Source organism: Scyliorhinus canicula, chromosome 15 (assembly GCF_902713615.1).
Source record: "Scyliorhinus canicula chromosome 15, sScyCan1.1, whole genome shotgun sequence".
NCBI lineage: Eukaryota > Metazoa > Chordata > Chondrichthyes > Carcharhiniformes > Scyliorhinidae > Scyliorhinus > Scyliorhinus canicula.
The window spans coordinates 17,754,780-17,774,807 of record NC_052160.1 but is presented as its reverse complement, the minus strand read 5'-3'; the positions used below and the strand labels follow the sequence as shown (position 1 = coordinate 17,774,807).

General features: G+C 49.1%; 1 protein-coding gene across 4 annotated transcripts in view; it reads right to left on the bottom strand.

Annotated features, from left to right (window-relative positions):
* cacna1ha (calcium channel, voltage-dependent, T type, alpha 1H subunit a) overlaps nt 1-20,028 on the bottom strand; it is an 806,165-nt gene that overhangs the window by 298,313 nt on the left and 487,824 nt on the right. For all 4 annotated transcript variants that reach the window (XM_038819421.1, XM_038819419.1, XM_038819420.1 and 1 more), the window contains one exon: nt 9,739-10,048. In XM_038819421.1, coding sequence (XP_038675349.1) covers nt 9,739-10,048 — 310 coding nt within the window. The remainder of the gene's footprint in view (nt 1-9,738; nt 10,049-20,028) is intronic.

Genomic DNA, 20,028 nt, shown 5'->3' with positions numbered 1-20,028 from the left:
GAATTCTACGGCCCGGGGCTGGGAGAATCCCGCCGCCGAATCTTTGGAACTTTTTTCCTGAAAATGTTGGGGAAGCAGAGTAATTTAAGGCCGAGGTCGGAAAGATTCTTGGTCAGCAAGTGGTGATAGGTGATCGGGGGTAGACGGAGTGCAGATTTGAGGTTACTATCAAATCAGTCATGATTTTAGTGAATTTGAATAGTGGAGCAGGCTCGATGGGCTGAATTGCCTACTCCTGCTCCTTGTTCATATATAATCCAGAGGCAGGTGGAAGGCTCAACATGCAGAGATCGTGAGGGGTTTCTTGCAGGCACTCAGGCAAGTCCCTTGTTCAAAGGAACTCTGCCTGATTGAGGCACCTGGCATGAGGAAGAAGGAGCCCACTGAGAGCCAATTCACTCCCCAAACCCTTGCTGCCAACCACACTCCTGCCATCACTCACTTGTGGCCTATCAAATTACCAAATTAATAGCATCCACTGTCCAATCACTATTCTCCAAGAATTTGTTGCTCCTCTCCCCTTCCTTGCATCCCCATTGTCTGCTTTCCTATTTCCATGATGTGGAGATGCCGGCGTTGGACTGGGGTAGGCACAGTAAGAAGTCTTAAAACACCAGGTTAAAGTCCAACAGGTTTGTTTCAAACACTAGCTTTCGGAGCACTGCTCCTTCCTCAGGTGAATCATTCACCTGAGGAAGGAGCAGTGCTCCGAAAGCTAGTGTTTGAAACAAACCTGTTGGGCTTTTACGTGGTGTTGTAAGACTTCTTCCTATTTCCAATTTACTCTTGCAAGTTTAGGCCTACATCAGTGTTTTGTCTCATTGAAGAAAATGATTCTTTAAAGATTTAAACAGTCCTCCTAGATCAATTTCCAGTTTTCCTCTCCATTCCACACTCTCCAAGCTGAGGTGAAGCAATGTTTGCCACTGCATCTGTAACGCATCTCAGCAAAAGAGATCACCCAAAGGAAGCAGCCCATTTCCAACATTATTCAATGCTTCCTTTCAAAATCAGAGTCCTTTGAGGCGGAAGTTAAACACTAGAGTTAATTGGCTGCATCGTGTCTAATTACTTGAATCATTTAATTTGCTTTTCTTTGTGCAAATATCCTAATCATATCAAACAAAAATGAAAACACAGAACTTCCACCTCAATAATGAGCAGTACGTATAAGAAGCATAATGTGGTTATCTTTCAAAGGTTGTGAGGCAAAGAAAAAAGGGGACGGCATTGATATGGGACTTTTTCCAGTGGATATCCCAATGTGCTTTACAGCCAATGAAGTTTTGAAATGTTATTATTGTAATGCAGAAACTTAGCAGTCAATTTGCACAATCAAACTCTCCCAATTAGCAATGTGATAATAGTCAGATGATCTGCTTTTTCATGATGTTGATTTAGGGATAACTTCCCTGTTCTTCTTTGTAATACTACTGTGCCATGGGATCTTTTGCATCCACTCCAACATGCAGATATATCAACCAAAAGATGGCACCTCTGACAATGTGGCACTCGCTCAGTACTGCACTCAAGTGCCAGCCTTGCTTTTTGTGCTCAGATCCTGCTGTGAATCTTGAACCCAAAACCTCGTGATCCAGAGGCAAGAATACTCTCGATGAAACCATGGCTTAAATTCAATTGTGTTATACAAAATAAAAAATTGTTAAGGCCCAGCACAAGCAAATAAAAAATGGGAACAACCAAAATTTTGATCAAATCTTACTAATACAGAAAAAAAATAAAACATCATATGCAATATTCATATTCATGAGTACCAATAAGTTATATTTTTGTCAGGCCACTTCCAGCTAACAAGCACCATTGCAAGGGTAGCAGGATGAGCAGGTGGCTTGTTGTGAAGGTGCCAAGGTGCCTGGGTGGCACTGCCAGGCTGACAGGGGCACTGCCAGGGTGCTTGTGAGGCAGCGCCTGAGTGGTATTGCTAATGGTCTGGCTTGAGTCAGGCCATGCCCATGAAAGGGGGTATGGGGGGTGAACGGCAGGTGTGAATGAGTTCATAAAGGTTGGAGGGGTTATTGGTGAGGGTCCTGAAAGGGGGGGGGGGGCGTGCTGTAAGGGGTATGGAAGCCTGAAAAGGTAGGGACCCTCGGCAACCCCAAAGCAGCAAATCCTCGCTTGGAGAGGTGTGGGGTAATGCCCATGTGTGCAGGGGGTGACAATGCTCGCAGGTGGAGGATGTGGTGAACCCTCAAATTTACTTAGAGAGGGCAGCACGATGGCACAGTGGTAGAACTGCAGTCTCACGGCGCCGAGGTCCCAGGTTCAATCCCGGCTCTGGGTCACTGTCCGTGTGGAGTTTGCACATTCTCCCCGTGTTTGCGTGGGTTTCGCCCCCACAACCCAAAGATGTGCAAGGTAGGTGGATTGAACATGCTAAATTGCCCCTTAATTGGAAAAAATGAATTGGGTACTCTAAATTTATTTTTAAAAATTCACTTAGCGATCCAGACACTCTTTCAAAATGGCAGCCACATCTCTGAGGAACCGCTCTTGCCAGCGATTTCAGCTCCCCAGTGACGAAAACATTTCAAAGGGCGCAATCTACCAGCTGCATCCCACCTGAACTGGGGTGCGCCATGACCGATATATCCTGGGAGAAGCCTTCCCTGCGATTCTTGATGGATGTTATGATTAGATCTCGTAAGACGTCGCGATCTCGCATGGCTAAGTGGGTTCTTGAACCCACTTAGCCATGCATGCGCCGGATCTAACGGTCACCTGTGAGAAGTCGCGATCTCGCACGGTTAAGTGGGTTTAAGAACCCACTTAGTCGTGTTTGTGCCGGATTTAACGGTCACTCGGCACTACCAGCCTCGCTGAGGAGACCCCAGCCGGGCTCCGTTCATTACTGGTCCCTAAGAAACGGACATCAGGCGGAACAGTACTTGGGGAGGCCTCCCAGGCGATCGGAGGCCCCTGAGTAGTCAGCCTCTGGGCAGGCTGGCGCCCTGGCACTACAGTGCTTGGACAGCACTGCCAGGATGCCAAGGTGACACTGCCAGGCTGCAAGGGGCACTGCCAGGGCGCCACGCTGGTAGAGCCAAGATGTCAAGCTGGCATTCTGCCCATGCCAGGTTTCGGCCCAAGGTGTCCTCCCCGTGCGAGATGGGACTCGATTACCCCCTTATAGGTGAGTTGGGGAACTGGGGGGGGGGATCCTGGGGTTGCATTGGGGGGGGGGGGTTGAGAGATCACTTCCTGTACGAAAGAACTCCGCTTGCTGGAGCTCCTCAGTGCAGGAAATTATGCTGAGTGCGGCGCCAGAGCACAAATAAAAACCAAAGTGCCATTAGATAGCAGGGTCGTTCCAGAAGCTAAACCCGCCCAGAACGGACATTAGGGGCGAAATTCTCCCAAAACGGGAGAAATCGTAAAACTGCCGTAAAACCCGGGCGGGTTTTACGGCAGCGCGCCCCTTCCCGACGGGGGACCGATTCTGGTCCCCCGTCGGGGCTAGCAGCCCGACGTCGGAGGCTCCGACAAGTCGGGCTTAACGAAAATCGTTAAGCCCGCTTGCCGGAGTTAGCGCCGGCTGACGCGTCATATGACGTCAGCCGCGCATGCGCAGGTGGGAAGACTCCACCCGCGCATGCGCGGGTGACGTCATCGCGTTTTTGCGCGAAACCCGCGCATGCGCGGGCCGGGTTGCCCCTCAGCCGCCCCGCGTATTGATACTGCGGGGCGGCGGAAGGACAAATAGTGCGCGGGCATCGGGCCCGCTGCCCGCGATCGGTGCCCACCGATCGCGGGCCCATGGCACCCTTGGCACGGCCGTGGTACTGCCGTGCCAATCAGTGCCATGGTTATTTTTTGCGAGTTTGTCACGACGTTTTTACGAACGGCAGGACCAGGTGTGTTTGCCGTTCGTAAAAAGGTCGTAAAGGGCTGGGACTTCGGCCCTTCTAACAGCTGAGAATCGCTGCCGGCCGTAAAAAAATGGCGGCAGCGATTCTTGTCGGGATTTCGGCGGGGGGGGGGGGGGGGAGAATAGCGGGAGGGCGTCAAAAAAGTCGGGAAGGCCCTCCCCCTATTCTCCCACCCGTCGTGGGGGGGGGGGAGAATTTCGCCCTATGTTTCATTAGTTAGATTGTGCTCAAAGTGTGGGCTTGACTGGGAGAAACCCTCCGGAAGGTTCAAAAAAGGGTGGTTGAAAGTGGTGTGGATCTCATCCAAAAAGCCGGCGAGAAACACCTCGCCAAACCCACCTAAAATGACACCGCGACATTTCTGGTGATTAGTTTGGGAGAAAGGGGATTTGCTTTGTCAGACGATGGCACCAGTACTGGGGTAAGTGAGGGCTGTGCCACTGGAGCGGTCTTCAACTGAACCATGTTCTAGTGAAACATACAGGCTGATGGAGAGAATATTAAAATAAAATAGTGGGAGAGGGATCGCTGGAGAGGGAATGTGGTAAATTAAAGCGAATGGGCATGGCAATATAGCAGGGGAGAGTTAGGGATAATAGCCACCAGAACCTGGCAGGAAGACACAGAGCAAACAGATGTAAGATTTAAAAAAATATATATTTACAGGATGTGGCGCTGGCATTGCTGGTTGGGCCGGCATTTATTGCCCATCCCTAGTTGCCCTTTAGAAGGTGGTGGTGTGGGGCAGCACGGTGGTGCAGTGGTTAGCATTGCTGCCTCACGGAGCCGAGGTCCCAGGTTCGATCCCGGCCCCGGGTCACTGCCTGTGCGGGGTTTGCACATTCTCCCCGTGTCTGCGTGGGTTGCACCCCCACAACCCAAAGATGTGCAGGGTAGGTGGATTGGCCAGGCCAAATTGTCCCTTAATTGGAAAAAATGAATTGGGTACTCTAAATTAACAACAAAAAAGGTGGTGGTGAGTTGCCTTCTTGAACCGCTGCAGTCCTAGAGGGGTGGGTACACTCACTGTGCTGATAGGGAGGGTGTTCCAGGATGTTGCTCCAGCGACAGTGAAGGAACGGCGTTATATTTCCAAGTCAGGGTGGTGAGTGACTTGGAGGGGAACCTCCAGATGGGGTTCCCAGATATCTGCTGCTCTTGTCCTTCTCGATGGTAGTGTTCATGGGGTTGAAGGTGCTGTCTAAGGAACCTTAGTGAGTTACGGCAGTGACCTTGGTGAGTTACTGCAGTGCATCTTGTAGATGGTACACATGGCCTCCACTGTTCGTCGTGATGGAGGGTTTGAAAATTTGTGGGAGGGTGTTGAGCTACTTTTGTTGTTGGAGCTCCACTTATCCAGGCAAGACCATTCCATTACACTCCTGACTTGTGCCTTGTAGATGGCACAGGCTTTTGCGCGGGAGCGGAGGTCAGGAGGGGAGTTACTCGCCGTAGGATTCCTAGCCTTTGACCTGCCCTGGTAGGCACAATATTAATATGGCTTGTCCAGTTTAGTTTCTGATGGATGGTAACCTCCAGGATGTTGATTCTGGGGGATTCAGCAATTGTAATGCCATTGAATGTAAAGGGGCGATGGTCATTGCCTGTCACTTGTGTGACATGAATGTAACTTGCCACTTGTCAGCCCAAGCCTGGATATTTCCAGGTCTTGCTGCATTTGGACATTGACTGCTTCATTATCTGAGGAGTCGCGAATGGTGCTGAAGATGCGTGTGCAGTCAACTGCAAACATCCCCACTTCTGACCTTATGATGGAAGGGAGGTCATTGTTGGAGTAGTTGAAGATAATTGGTCCAAGGATACCATCGTGAGGAACCCCTGCAGTGATGTCCTGAAGCTGAGACGATTGACATTCAACCACCACAATCATCTTTCTTTGTACCAGACATGACTCCAACCAATGTAGAGTTTCCCCTCTGATTTCCATTGACTCCAGTTCAACTAGGGCTCCTTGATGCCATACTCGGCCAAATGCTGCCTTGATGTCAAGGGTAGTCACTCTCACCTCACCTCTGACATTCAGCTCTTTTGCCCATGTTTGAACCAAGACTGCAATAAGGTCAGGAGCTGAGGGATCCTGGCGGAACCCAAACTGAGCGTCCATGAACAGGTTATTGCTGAGTAAGTGCCGCTTGATAGCACTATTGGTGACACCTTCCATCACTTTGCAGTTATTGGAGAGTAGGCTGATAGGACCATAGTTGGCTGGGTTGGATTAGTCCTGTTTCTTGTGCACAGGACACACCTGGGCAATTTCTGGATGGCAGTATTGGAGCTGTACTGAAACAGCTTGGCTAGGGGTGCGGCCAGTTCTGTAGCACAAGTACTATTGCTGAGAGATTGTCAGGGCCCATAGCCTTTTCAGTATCCAGTGCCTTCAGCCATTTCGTGATATCACGTGGAGTGAATCATATTGGCTCAACACTGACATCTGTGATGCTGGGGAACTTCAGAGGAAACCGAGATGGATCATCCACGGTACTTCAAACTGAAGATTGTGGCAAATGCCTCAGCTTCATCTTTTGTACATATGTGCTGCGCTTCTCCATCATTGAGGATGGGGATATTTGTGGAGCCTCCTTCTCCAGTGAGTTTAATTGTCCACCACCATTCACGAATGGATGTGGCAGGACTACAGAGCTTAGATCTGATGCATTTGTTGTGAAATCGCTTAGTTCTGTCCATTACTTGCTGCTTGTGCTGTTTGTAGCTTCAGCAGATTGGCACCTCACTTTTTGATATGCCTGATGTTGCTCCTGGCATGCTCTCCTGCACTCTTGATTGAACCAGGGTTGATCCTCTGGCTTGGTGGAAATAATAGAGTGGGGGATATGCCGGGCCATGAGGTTGAATACAATTCTGCTGCTGCATCAGCAAATAAGGTCAAAATAGGGAAAATGGCAAAAGGACAGAATTAAAGACTCTTTATCTGAATGTACACAACATTCATAGTATGAATTGATAGGACAAATAGAAAGAAATGAATATATGATAGTCATTATAGAATCCTGCTTGCAAAGTGACCATGGCTGGGACCTAATTATTCAAGGATTTTTCACTTTTCGGAAGGTAAAGGAGATGGGGTTGCTCTGCTAATAAAGATCAGTGCAGTATTGAGAAATGATTGTGGTTTGCAGCATTAAAAATAATCAGTTTGGGTGGCGATAAGGTGTGGGATTCTTCGATACTCCAGCTGCATGTTTCTCGCAGCGCGCCGTTCACTAGTGGTGGGATTCTCTCTACCCCTCGCTTGTCAATGGGATTTCCCATTGAAGCCACTCCACACTGCCAGGAAACCCATGGGAGGGGGTGCTCTGTCAGCAGGAAAAGAGAATTCCAATGACTGGAGGATTCCAGCCAAGAAATAACAAAGGAAAAAAAATCACTAATTGTAGTCTCTAAGCCCACTAAGAGTAATTAAATTGTGGGGCTGAGTATAAATCAAGAAGTAAATCAGCCTTGGAAGAAAGTTCCTGCAATAATTATAGAGATTTAAATCTTCATACATATTGGACAAATCAAATTGGAAAAAGTAGCCTGAGGGACAAGTTCACAGGATATATTCAAGACCACTTTTTAGATCAATACATTCTGGAATCAACCAGGGAGCATTTTAGACCTGGTATTGTGTGATGAGAAAGGGTTAATTAGTGACCTCATAGTAAAGATCCCCGAGGTAAGAGTGCTCCTAACATGATATAATTTGAAAAGAAATGAAAATCGCTTATTGTCATAAGTAGGCTTCAAATGAAGTTACTGTAAAAAGCCCCTAGTCGCCACATTTGCCTGTTCGGGGAGGTTGGTATGGGAATTACTTATTTCACAAGCAATTTGAGGGGTGAAAATTTCGGATCCAAAATTAGGGTCTAAATAAAGAGAGGCTTATAGCGGAGGAGGCAGTCTTCTGGCTGGCTTGCTGTAAACTTATTATTTGGGTATTGCGATAGCACAGTGGTTAGTACTGTTGCTTCACAGTGCCAGAGACTCCGGTTTGCTTCTGGGTTGGATGAGTGTGCGGAGTCTGCACGTTCTCCCATATCTGTGTGGATTTCCTCCGGGTGCTCCGGTTTCCTCCCACAAGTCCCAAAAGATGTACTTGTCGGTGAATTGGACATTATGAATTCTCCAGCAGTGTACCCGAACAGGCACCATAGTGTGGCGACGAGGGGATTTTCACAGCAACTTCATTGCAATGTTAATGTAAGCTACTTGTGGCACTAATAAAGATTATTATTATCCTTGGAGGGGGTTAAGGCCACGTGAGAGAGGAATTGGGGCCCCAGCTGGAGGAGGGTGTGAGGTGTGACATGTGTGTAGGGTGAACGCAACATCAACATGTGCAAGGTTAAGGCTTATATAGTTGACAGTAGTGCATACTTTTGACCAAATTCAGGATGAGCAGGTTATTTGTTGGTATGGAGGATGAGCGCGAGTGTTGTGGGAGGGGCTCTGTTAACCATGCACACATATTCTGGTCATGTCCAAAGCTCGCGGGGTTCTGGGTCTCCTTCTTTGGCACCATGTCGGCGATCCTACAAATTGAACTGAAGTTTTGTCCCCTCAGGACCATATTTGGGGTATTGGCCCTGCCGGAGCTGCAGACTGGGGCAGGGGCTGATGTTCTGGCCTTCGTCTTGCTGATTGCTCGAAGGCGGGTGCAGATGGGTTGGAGGTCAGCTTTTCCACCCAATACTTTGGTATGGCTGGGGGACCTTATTGAGTTTCTGTATGTTGATAAAGTGAAGTACACCATGAGAGGTGCAATTGAAGTGTTCTACCAAAGATGGTAGCTGTTTATTTTGTACTTTAAAGAGCTGGTCGCTGTTAGCTGTTAGGGGGAGGGGCAGTGTCTGTTCTTACCTGATATTGCTTTTGTTACTTATAAAATTGAAAACGCTGAATAAAAATATATATTTTTAAAAACTTGAATAAAGGCAACTTCAAGGGTGTGAAGACAGAGTTGGCTAAAGTGGAATGGGAAAATAGATTCAAAGCTAAGACAATAGAGAAGCAGTGGAGACATTTAAGGAGGTATTTCATAACTCTCAATAGGCATACATATTACATTGAGAAAGAAAGAAGAAAGCACCATCTGTGGCTAACTAAGTTTAAGGATAAAATTGAAAGAAGCTGCAAAGATTAGAGAAAATTTTAGAAGAGGATGAGTAAAAAATAACGAAGAAGGAGAAATTGGAGTACAACAGAAAATTAGAAAGGAACACAAAAACAGAGAATAAAAGCTTCTACGAGTATAGAATAAGGGAAAGTTTAGCAAATCAAGCACTGGTCCCTTAAAAGAGTGAAACTGGGGCATCAAAAGTGGCAAACAAGGAAATGGCAGAGGTTTTGAATAAGTTTTTCTGTATCTGTCTTCCCAGTCATAGACACAGAAAACATCCTAAGAGTATTAGAAAATTAAGAGGCAAAAGAAAGGGAGGAACTTAAAACAATCACAATCACTAGAGAAAAAGTACTGGAAAATCAATGGGACCAAAGACCCGATGCCTGACAGCATGCATCCTAGAGTAATTCACAGTATTAGTGGCGGTCACATGAATAAGGTCAAGGACAGAAATACAGAAGCAACATCTCAACAATAGCTAAATTTGTTTTTGATGTTTAAAAAGAATTATTCACACCCATACTGGAAGTATTCATTGCTTTCTTTTTTCATCATAACAATAGTGATTTGCAAAGACATCCTTAAATTATACAAATTAGTCAAATGGATAGCTCAAAGGCACTGAATTAAATTGGAATTGGAGCAACTTTATATTTAATGCTGGAAAAAAGGAAACAAAAAATAAATATTAATGATTTGGAACCTTACCTGAAAAATAGCAATCCAGGCATATCCTATATTATCAAAATTAATGGCACCCTTATGTGGGTTTATATCTCCGGTTCTGCACACATTGTAATATTGATTCCAGTTTATGCAGCCACTTGAGTCGTTCATTTCCAGGTTATATCTTGGGTGGTTATAAGAATCTAAGGTAAGAAAACATTCAGCTCCGTTTTCTTTCAAATTTGGAAGGGCCTGACATTTCTGCATGCCATTGTCCCGTGGTAGTGAGCAAATAAATGGAGTTTCATCACCATCAATCTGGTAATATAGAGGTAAAGAAACATTGTAATACCTAAGAAATAAAATAAGAGGGTATTAGTCAGTGTTAATTCTCTTCAATTGATTTTCACACATTATTATAAAGGTTTAATCAAGATCGAAAGGTCGTAATTCATGAGGCACAAAAATCTATGATCACATCGCTTATTGGTAAAATATACATCATAAAATAAATGCTCAGTCTTGCAAGTAAATATTAATTGGTCTTTCAAGAAAAATTCAACTTCTACAAACTGACTTTTTCACTAAACAAAAAATTATTAGCACAACTGCTGAAGATTTCTTTCATTATTTTTCAGGATCTGGACAGCATTCGCAAGGCCAGCATTTATTATCCATCTCCAGTTGACCTTGAGTAGATTCTGGTATGGCTTCCTTCTTGAACCATGGAGTTTTAATGGTGAAGGTGTCCCCACAGTATTTTTAGGTAGGAATTTTCAGGATTGTAACCCAGTGACAATGAAGAGACAATGATAAATGCTCAAATCATTTGGGGCTTACAGGTGTTCACAGGTACCTGATGCCTTTGTCACTTCAAAGTGCTGGAGGCGTCAGTGGCACGGTAGCACAGTGGTTAGTTAGCACTGTTAGTACACAGCAGCAGGGTCCCAAGTTCAATTCCTGGCTTGGGTCACTGTCTATGCGCGGTCTCCATATTCTCCCTGTTTCTGCGTGGGTTGTCTCCGGGTGCTCCGGTTTCCTTCCACGAGTCCCGAAAGACATGCTGTTAGGTGAATTGGACATTCTGAATTCTCCCTCTGTGTACACGAACAGGAACCGTAGTGTGGCAACTAGGGGATTTTCCCTGGAACTTCATTGCAGTGTTAATGTAAGCCTACCTGTGACACTAATAAAGATTATTATTATGTCTTTGAGGAAAACAATTATAGCTTGGATCCACTGTTAGGCCTGGAATAACCTGATTTACACAATAAGGCACAACTGTTCTAGATTAAAATATATATTCCAAATTTTGGAAGACAGCAGGTCTTCGGAACCACTCTGCATTTTATATTTCCCACATGAGACGTGGTTCTGGACTTCCCTAAACAAGCCTTTTTCAATTTGATGCTATTTTCTGAGAAATTACATATCATCTTTGTGCTACCGCCTGGCATCCATTCCATACTGGATAAAAATATTAGAAGTCTTAAATTAAAGGAGCTTTATTATAGAGTGATGGAAAAAGACAATATCGGGAATGAATGATTGTGGAAGCATTGAAGAAAGTAGAGAGAGAGAGAGGGGGGAGGAAATATGCTGAGGTGAATGATGGCGAGGGGACTGCCAGGAAAAAGAGCAAGGCCAAAGACCAAATGGCAAGACTGGTGGCAAGAGGCTTAAGACCAGCTGGACTGGAAGACGAATGGGCAACTAACAGGAGTAGATAAAAAAGGGTGATCCACCATCATTGTTATGACACCAAAGTACAATGGGAAAAGCCAAAAGGCAATCCCAATTAGTAGCAATCTCCTTCTCTTTCCCCATAGCCCTGCAAATATTTCCTTTAAGAGGATGAAAAAACTCCTATCCCCTCTCAATGTGCTAGGTTTTCATGTCCCATAGGCATCTGGAAATCGTTTTGATTTATAGCTCAATCGGACCTCCAATTTATTACAGGTCTTGGAAAGGTAACCAGCCCCAATATAAATTTCCATTTAGAATACCGTCACATTTAGTTTCAATCTTCCAACTGTTCAGTGAAATAAAGTGTTCAATAAAGTATTTTAAAATTTTCCTATTCAGTTCTTTGTATCTATGAACGTTTTATTTTGTGATCGGCAATTTTCCCTCCTGAAGGCATTCACTCCTTGCTGGGCCATGGGGCTGCACATTTTATGTGCCCCCTGCTACGGTGGGGGTGCATATAAAATAGGGCAAGTTCCCACCTAACCACCTTCCACACCCATCCCCGAGCTCACCCCCATAATACAGGGCACCAAAATCAGCAGCCCACCCACCATATTTAGATTGGAAAGCAAGAGTCAATTGGGATTGTTACCAAGCCCTGATAATACATTGCCCATGCCATAAATGCTTGGCGTGGTTTAGTCGGGCGGGAGTGGGCAGCCAGGTGGGAGTGAGCAGCCAAAATGTTTTAAATAAATTCTCCAAAGGACAGGAAGGAAGGGGTTCTATCCTCGGGGGCTGTCTTATGAGGATTGAGAGGTGACTCCCTTAAGATAGAGCCTTCCCTTTCCTCCTACCCATCTGCAGCCTTAAACCCATCATCCAAACCCCTCCATGTCTCTCTTCCTTACCCGCCCAAACTCTCCTTCATTAAAACCCCAGACTTACCCATTTTGAGGTCTATTGTTCCTTCTTCCTGTTCCTCATTGCAGTCCCAGCACTGCCCATTAATGTGCTATTGGTGTTACCGGGACTGATGAGCTGCTGGCATATTGGATTTTTCGGCAGCACTTTTCAGCGAGCTTTCTGCCGAGTGAGGGGTGGAAGTTGCACCCGCTCCTAGTTTAGCCTGCCCAGAATGCATTATGGCTGCAGGATGGGGCGATGTAGAGCTGACCTGCTCCACACACTGACTTTCTTTCCAAGAGGATGAGCCATCGGTTCCATAATATTCAGCCCATGGTTTCACACTGAACAGGTGCAAACTATTGACAAATACACAATTTCACAGGAGTTGCCAATAATAATCAGGTATGAAAATCTGGAACGATTTCCCCTGAAGTGAACTGCAGCACGCCTACTGACAATGCACCTAAGTAATGAACTGAGCACAAAAGAAGGACAAATCTTCTTTAATTTTCTCCTGTTCCCTTGCGCAATTTGTGACAAACCGTTTCTATTTTGCTCAGAATATAATTTAGGAATATGCATGCACCATTTGTTCTACTTGTTATTGTGCTGCAACCCAGCAGGATGTCTTTGGAAAATACCATTCAATAGAAAAAGTGACAGAAAATGTTTACTTCAAAGAAAGTCAATTTCAAAAGCTGTGAGGAACATAATGTGTGTTTGCTGTTTTCTGCTCTAATTTACTTCCCACTCCATCTGATGGCATACAGTTCCACACACACCTGGTTGGCCGGCTGGTGCGGTCTCCAGGGGGGCGCTGGTGTTCCGGCCACGGGGGTATGGGGGCACAGTTGCCTGGCCCGTCATCGGGAGCCACCGATCTGCGGGTAGGCCTGTGCCGTAGAGGCACTCTTTCCTTCTGCGTCAGCCTCTGTTGGGCTCCGCAATGGCTGGTCCGGAGAAGGCACCCCCTTGCACATGTGCTAGAATATGCCAGCCAGTCTGCGCGTGTGCGGAACCATGCCAGCGGTTCTGCGCATGCGCTAACTCACGCCGGCCCTTCGGCGCTGGTTGGTGCCGCGCCAACCCCTCCGCCGCCGGCCTAGCCCCCGGATGTGCGGAGGATTCCTCAACTTCCGGTCGTCCCGACGGTCGAGTGGTTCGCGCCGCTTGTTACGGGATTCGGGAGAATCCCCCACCAAGCCTTCAAGCTTGTTTTTTTTTTACATTGATTGCCCTTTTAGAATTATGACATAATGTAGCCCCTTTTGATTTTTGTCTTTGGTTTCTCTGCCTTCCACTTTTCCCTTTACTGCATTTTGTTGCTTTCCCTACATTACTTCCCTCCCTTCCTGCATCAATTCCCATCCCCCTGTCATATTAGTTTAAACCTTCCCAACAAACACTCCCCCTAGGACATTACTTCCGGTGCACCATGACAGCTGGCTGTTTACCCTCCCACCCAGAATGCCCTGCAGCTGCTGCAAGACATCCTTGACATTTGCACGAGGGAGACAACATACCATCCTGAAGTCTCGTTTGTGGCTGCAGAAACACCTATCTATTCCCCTTACAATTGAATTTTCCTCTGTCTGGTGGTCACCCATTCCCTATTTTCCTCTGTAATTTTCATCTGCGGTGTAACCAACTTACTGAACGTGCTATCCCCGCTTTCCTCAGCAATACGGATGCTCTGAAGTGATTCCACTTGCAGCTCAGAGCCATCAAGTGGTCTGAGAGGAGCTGCAGTTGGACACACTTCCTGCACGTGAAGGAATCAGGGACACCGGAGGGGTCCCTGAATTCCCACATCGCACAGGAGGAGCATGATTTGGGTCTGGGATCTCCTGCCATGACTTAACCCTTACGTTAACTTTACAACAACACCAAGAGAGAAAAAAGGGGGGGAAAAAAATTAAAATAAAAAGTACTTACTAGTGGGTGACTGGACATTACTGCGGTGCTCCAGAGCTTGACCCATCCACAAAAGGGTCATGACTGAGGGCCTCAAGAGCATTGGCCGGATGCGGAGGGACCAATAACAGACACAGCGGGACACATCAGTGGCACGGAGGGACATGTCTCACTCGCTGAGGGACATCACTCTGTTTGAATGTGCCACGGCCGAGGGCACAAAACCTTGGTTCAGATGAGGCAGGCTTTCAGGATTCGCAAAGCCAGGTGATGATCGTGCCTCCAGAGCACAATCTGGCCTCCACTCCATCCCATGGAGTAGCCCGGGGGGGGCCAGTGAGTACCTCGAGTGAAGAAGAGGTGGTGGGTCCATGCTGATGCCTCTTACAGTGGAGGCGCTGGAACGCCTTCACCCTTCTGAATGCCCCCCACCTGACACTGGTGCATCCACTGGGCAGCAGGCTGAACAGGCTGACATGTCGTCACCTGTGACACCTGAAAGTCAGTCAAGCCCAGGCCCTCCAGAGGACACCCGCCAAAAGCATCACAGAGCAGAGAATGCGACAAGAAGTAGGATGCCTCCACTTTTGATGTGCTGCCTGAGGTAACAGCAAGAAGAAGCGGTAGGCCCCGAAATGTTGAAAGATAGATGATACTTAAGTTGGCACAGGTGCAGTAGAGAGTAGATCGTAATGGGGAGGGGCACACATGTGGTTAATACTCACCATTGCACACATTTGCACCACCAGTCAGATATTTCTGTAATCTTTGCCTCATGGGTGTGAAGGATGGACTGGGGCTGGGTGCTGTGCGGCAGCTGGGTGGAGGTGAAGGTCTGGGAGAAGGGCACCTATGATACATGAACATTCCACATGGTTACACCCTCACAGAGATGTAGCAGGGCATATGGGCAGCTGTGTGTGCCTGGCTTGTGTTACAGCAACCCCCCAGTTAGTGAGCACCAGTCGCTTGCCGTCTCTTGCTCGCCCCCCCCCCCCCCCACCCCCCCATCCCAAACATATTTGAGCCCTTGAGGAGGAATCACCAGCACACATGCAGGAATCATTTGGATGGACACAGTGGTATGTTTTCTTCAAGGTAGGAGTTAGACTTTGTCAGACAATAAGGAGAGCAGAGCTCATCTCACAGCAAGTCGTCATCATCCTTCTCCGTCCCGTGGACAAGTCCCACTTATACTGCCAATCCAGGGCCAACACCCTGTGGTGATGCTGGTATGATCCTCGGAGGGGGAGAGGAGCTTTAGTGGGAAGGAGTGGAAGGCTAGAGGGAAGATGGAATGGACTGAAGGACTAAGGGAGAAGGAAGGAGTGGAAGGATTAAGGGAGGGGAAAGGGTTGAGAGAATCAGGGGAAGGTGGATTCTGTGTGAGGAGGGGTTCGAAGTAGAGGGGGTGTGGAAGAGATGGGATAGGGCAGCAGAGCTGCCACTGGCCAACCTCCTAGTTGGTAAATCGAGGGGTGATGAGGTTGTCCAATATGCAGCAGCCCTGGATCACATGTTGGGCAGCCTGCCGCACCAGTTCCGGCTACAAGCCCGGGTCTTCCTGGAAACCAACCCAATCCTAGTGAGGTGAAGCCTGCTTTCTTCCTCTTCTGCCAGCATGTTGTCCCATTGCTGCGCGACGATATGAGGGATGCAACAGGTTACCACGATACTCAAGATACACAATGCTATATTGGACTGCCCCACCAGTATCCAAACATCGGAAGTGCATCTAGAGCATGCCGATGCACACTTCCGGTGGCGGCGATGTCCGAGTGAGCCGCACATTCGGCGGGCTCTCACTCCGGCGGGCGTTTAGGGGCTGATTCCCCGCGATAGCGGGACCACAGACCTGAAGGAAGGCGGCAGCGCAAGTGCTGAGGAGCGGGCTGCGGCACATGGAACAGCGGGAGTCCAGGAGGCAGAAGAAAAGAGAGAAAAAGGGACAGAGGCAAGGACCTGAAGAAACTTACCTGGAACCTAAGATGGTGGACACACGGACCCCAGACTCAGCAATCCAGCAGGCGCTGGATAACATGCTCCAGGTAATGAAGTCCAGTTTTGAAGCGCTGAAGCGGGACAGCTTGGACCCAATCCAGAAAACGGTGGATCAGCTGAACCAGAGGCTGGATGCGCAAGATGTTAAAGTTAAGGAGCTGGGAGAGGCGGTGGAGGAGCAGGCGGATGCGCAGACGGTTGCGGCGCTAGAAGTTGACGGGCTGAAGGAGCGGCAGAGAAGACTGCTGGACAGAGTGGAGGAGCTGGAGAATAGAGCCCGCAGGAACAACCTGAGGATGGTCGGCCTCCCCGAGGCAGGGGCGGCCGGGCGGACACTCCGCCCGATGGTGATTAGGTTCCACAGGTTTGTGGACAAGGAGCATATGCTGCGGTGGGCAAAGAGCGCTAGGAGCAGCACGTGGAACAACAGTGTTCTCCGCATTTACCAGGACCTAAGCCAGGAGGTGGCTCGGCGGCGAGCAGCCTTTAAGAATGTCAAGGAGGTGCTGTTCAAGAAGCACGTGAAGTTTGGTCTGCTGTTCGCGGCTCGCCTATGGGTCACGCACCAGGGTCAACACCACTACTTCTCCGAGCCTGAAGAAGCGATGGATTTTGCAAGGGATCAGGGGCTGGTCCCGAAAAGAGGCCCCACGGACGCGAATTAGGGCCCGAGGACTACCGTGGGAAGGTACGCCGAATGGGCCTGGACTGCTGTTCAACGGTTTGCTGGGTCAAAGGTGCCAAGCGGAACATTTGGGACTCTTTCCTTTGTTCATGGACATTGGTTTGGGGTTTTTTTTTCTCATGTTTTTGTTTCTTCCCCTTTTTTCTGTTTTTTCCTTTTTGGGCGGATTTGTACTTTTTGTGCAGCTCGCGGAGGACACTGGAGCCGGCACGGTAACAAAGGGGGGCCAGTCAGCAAGGAGGGGTCAAGGACGTGGGTTGGGGGTTTTTTTGTTTTTGTTTTTTTTTGTTTTGTTGATGTCCATGACTTCCTGTGCCAGTGAGTTTGCTCCAGTGGGTTGGAGAGGGGGATGGGGCGCCAGGGAATGGGGAGGAGGACGGGGAAACAATGGGAATGAGACAGGAAGGCGCCGGAGTGTTGAGTCACCGGGCTAGCGGATTGGCTAGTCAACGGAGTCAGGTGGGGGGGAGATCACAGCCAGTGGATGGCAGGGGTGGGGGTATCGGGGGATGTGGTTAGTGGGGGGGGGGGGTTGTTCTGCTGACGTGAGAGGGACTTGAAATAGGCACTGGAAAGGAGGTCGAGGGTAGAGGCAGCCAACGGGCGGGCCAGGAATGGTGCGACGCACGGGCCGGGGGCCGGCCCGAGAAAGGCTATGGCTGACCGGCGTGGTGGTGGGGGTGGGGGTGGGGGGTTGTGCCCCCCGACCAGGCTGATCACCTGGAACGTCAGGGGACTGAATGGGCCGGTTAAGAGGGCGCGGGTGTTCGCGCACTCTGAGGGCGGACGTAATTATGTTGCAGGAGACACATCTGCAAGTGTCTGACCAGACCAGGCTAAGGAAGGGCTGGATTAGCCAGGTCTTCCACTCGGACTTGGACTCGAAGTCCAGGGGGGCGGCAATCATGATCAATAAGCGGGTGCAATTTGAGGCGGAGGGCATAGCCGCAGACAGGGGGGGCAGATACCTGATGGTACGGGGCAGACTGGAGGGGAGAAGAGTGGTGCTGGTGAATATATATGCCCCGAACTGGGATGACGTGGACTTCATTAAAAGAGTGCTGGAGAAGATCCCGGACCTGGACTCTCGCAGGCTAATAATGGGGGGGGACTTTAACATGGTCCTTGACCTGGCTTTGGATCTGTCGTGTCCCAGAACGGGCAAGGGAGCTGAAAGGGTTTATGGAGCAAATGGGGGCAGTGGACCCCTGGAGAGCTAGACAGCCGACAGGAAGGGGCTACTCGTTTTACTCGCACGTCCATAAAGTATATTCTAGGATAGATTTCTTCGTACTAAGCAGGGATTGTATAGGGGAGGTAAAGAACACGGAATATTCGGCAATTACTATCTCAGACCATGCCCCGCACTGGTTAGACCTGCAGATCGGGGGGGCGAACTACCAACGCCCGCAATGGAGGATAGACGTGGGACTGCTGTCGGAGGAGGGGATCTGTGAGAGGCTTCGGAGGTGTATGCAAAATTACTTGCGGGTGAATGACACGGGGGAGGTCTCAGCGGCGACCCTGTGGGAGGCGCTAACGGCAGTAGTGCGAGGGGAGCTGATTTCAATTGGGGCCCACAGAGCCCAGGCAGACAGGGCAGAGATGGACAGATTGGTCTAGGGAAATGGGTCGGATAGATGAAGAGCACGCGGAGTCGCCGGGGGAGGTTTTACTCAGGGAGAGGCAGAGACTACAGGCGGAACTGGGGGCACTATCCACGAGTAGGGCCGTGGAACAGCTTAGGAAGGCGAGGGGAGTGGTGTACGAGCATAGGGAAAAGGCTAGCAGACTGTTAGCGCAGCAACTCAGGAGGAGGGAGGCGGCCAGGGAAATACATAGAGTGATGGATGGGGAGGGGCGCAAAGTGGAGGACCCGGCAGGATTGAATAAGGTATTCCGGGACTTCTATCGCAAGCTGTATACTTCGGAGCCTCCGGAAGAACCGGAGGAGATGAAAAGGTTTCTGGACGGGTTAACATTCCCAACAGTAGGTGGGGGGCGAGTGGATGAGCTGGGGGCCCCGATTAGAGTGGAGGAGGTACTGGGGAGCCTAAAGGCCATGCAGTCGGGGAAAGCCCCGGGGTCGGATGGATACCCAGTAGAGTTCTATAGGAAGTTTTCTGAGCTGGTGGGCCCGGTCTTGGCGAGGGTTTTCAATGAGGCAAGGGACAGAGGGACCCTGCCGCCGACAATGTCACAAGCCACTTTATCACTGATATTGAAGCGGGGTAAAGACCCGGAGGCGTGCGGGTCCGACAGGCCAATCTCCCTGATTAATGTTGACGCCAAGCTCCTGGCAAAGGTACTGGCGGGTAGAATGGAGGACTGCGTACCGGAGGTGATTGGGGAAGACCAAACTGGGTTCGTGAAAGGTAGGCAGCTGGCGGCCAACCTGAGAAGACTACTTAATATGATAATGATGCCCACGGTGGGCAGGGAGGTGGAAGTAGTGGTGTTGATGGACGCCGAGAAGGCCTTTGACCGGGTGGAGTTGGACTATCTATGGGAGGTGCTCGGACGGTTTGGGTTCGGGGAGGGACTGGTGGATTGGATCAAATTATTATATCAGGCCCCGAGGGCCAGCGTCAGGACTAACAGAGAAGTGTCGGAGTACTTTAGGCTGTACCGAGGGACCAGACAGGGCTGCCCACTCTCCCCGCTGCTGTTTGCGCTGGCCATAGAGCCGCTGGCAATTGCGCTGAGAGCCGCAGAGGGATGGAAGGGGATGGTGAGGGACGGGGTAGAACATAGGGTCTCTCTTTACGCAGACGACCTGCTCCTGTACGTATCGGACCCAGTGGCCGGGATGGGAAGTATACTGGGAATGTTGAGGAAGTTCGGCTAGTTTTCAGGTTACAAATTAAATATGGCCATGAGTGAAATGTTTGTGGTACAGGCAAGGGGCCAGGAGAACAGATTGAGAGGGCTACCATTTCGGCTGGTTGAGGAAAATTTCCGGTACTTGGGAATCCAGGTGGCGCGAGACTGGGGCAGGCTGCACAAGTTAAATTTGGCCAGGGTGGTGGAGCAAATGAAGGGAGAGTTTCGGAGATGGGATGCACTCCCGCTGTCGCTGGCAGGGAGGGTGCAGGCTGTAAAGATGACAATCCTCCCTAGATTTCTGTATTGTT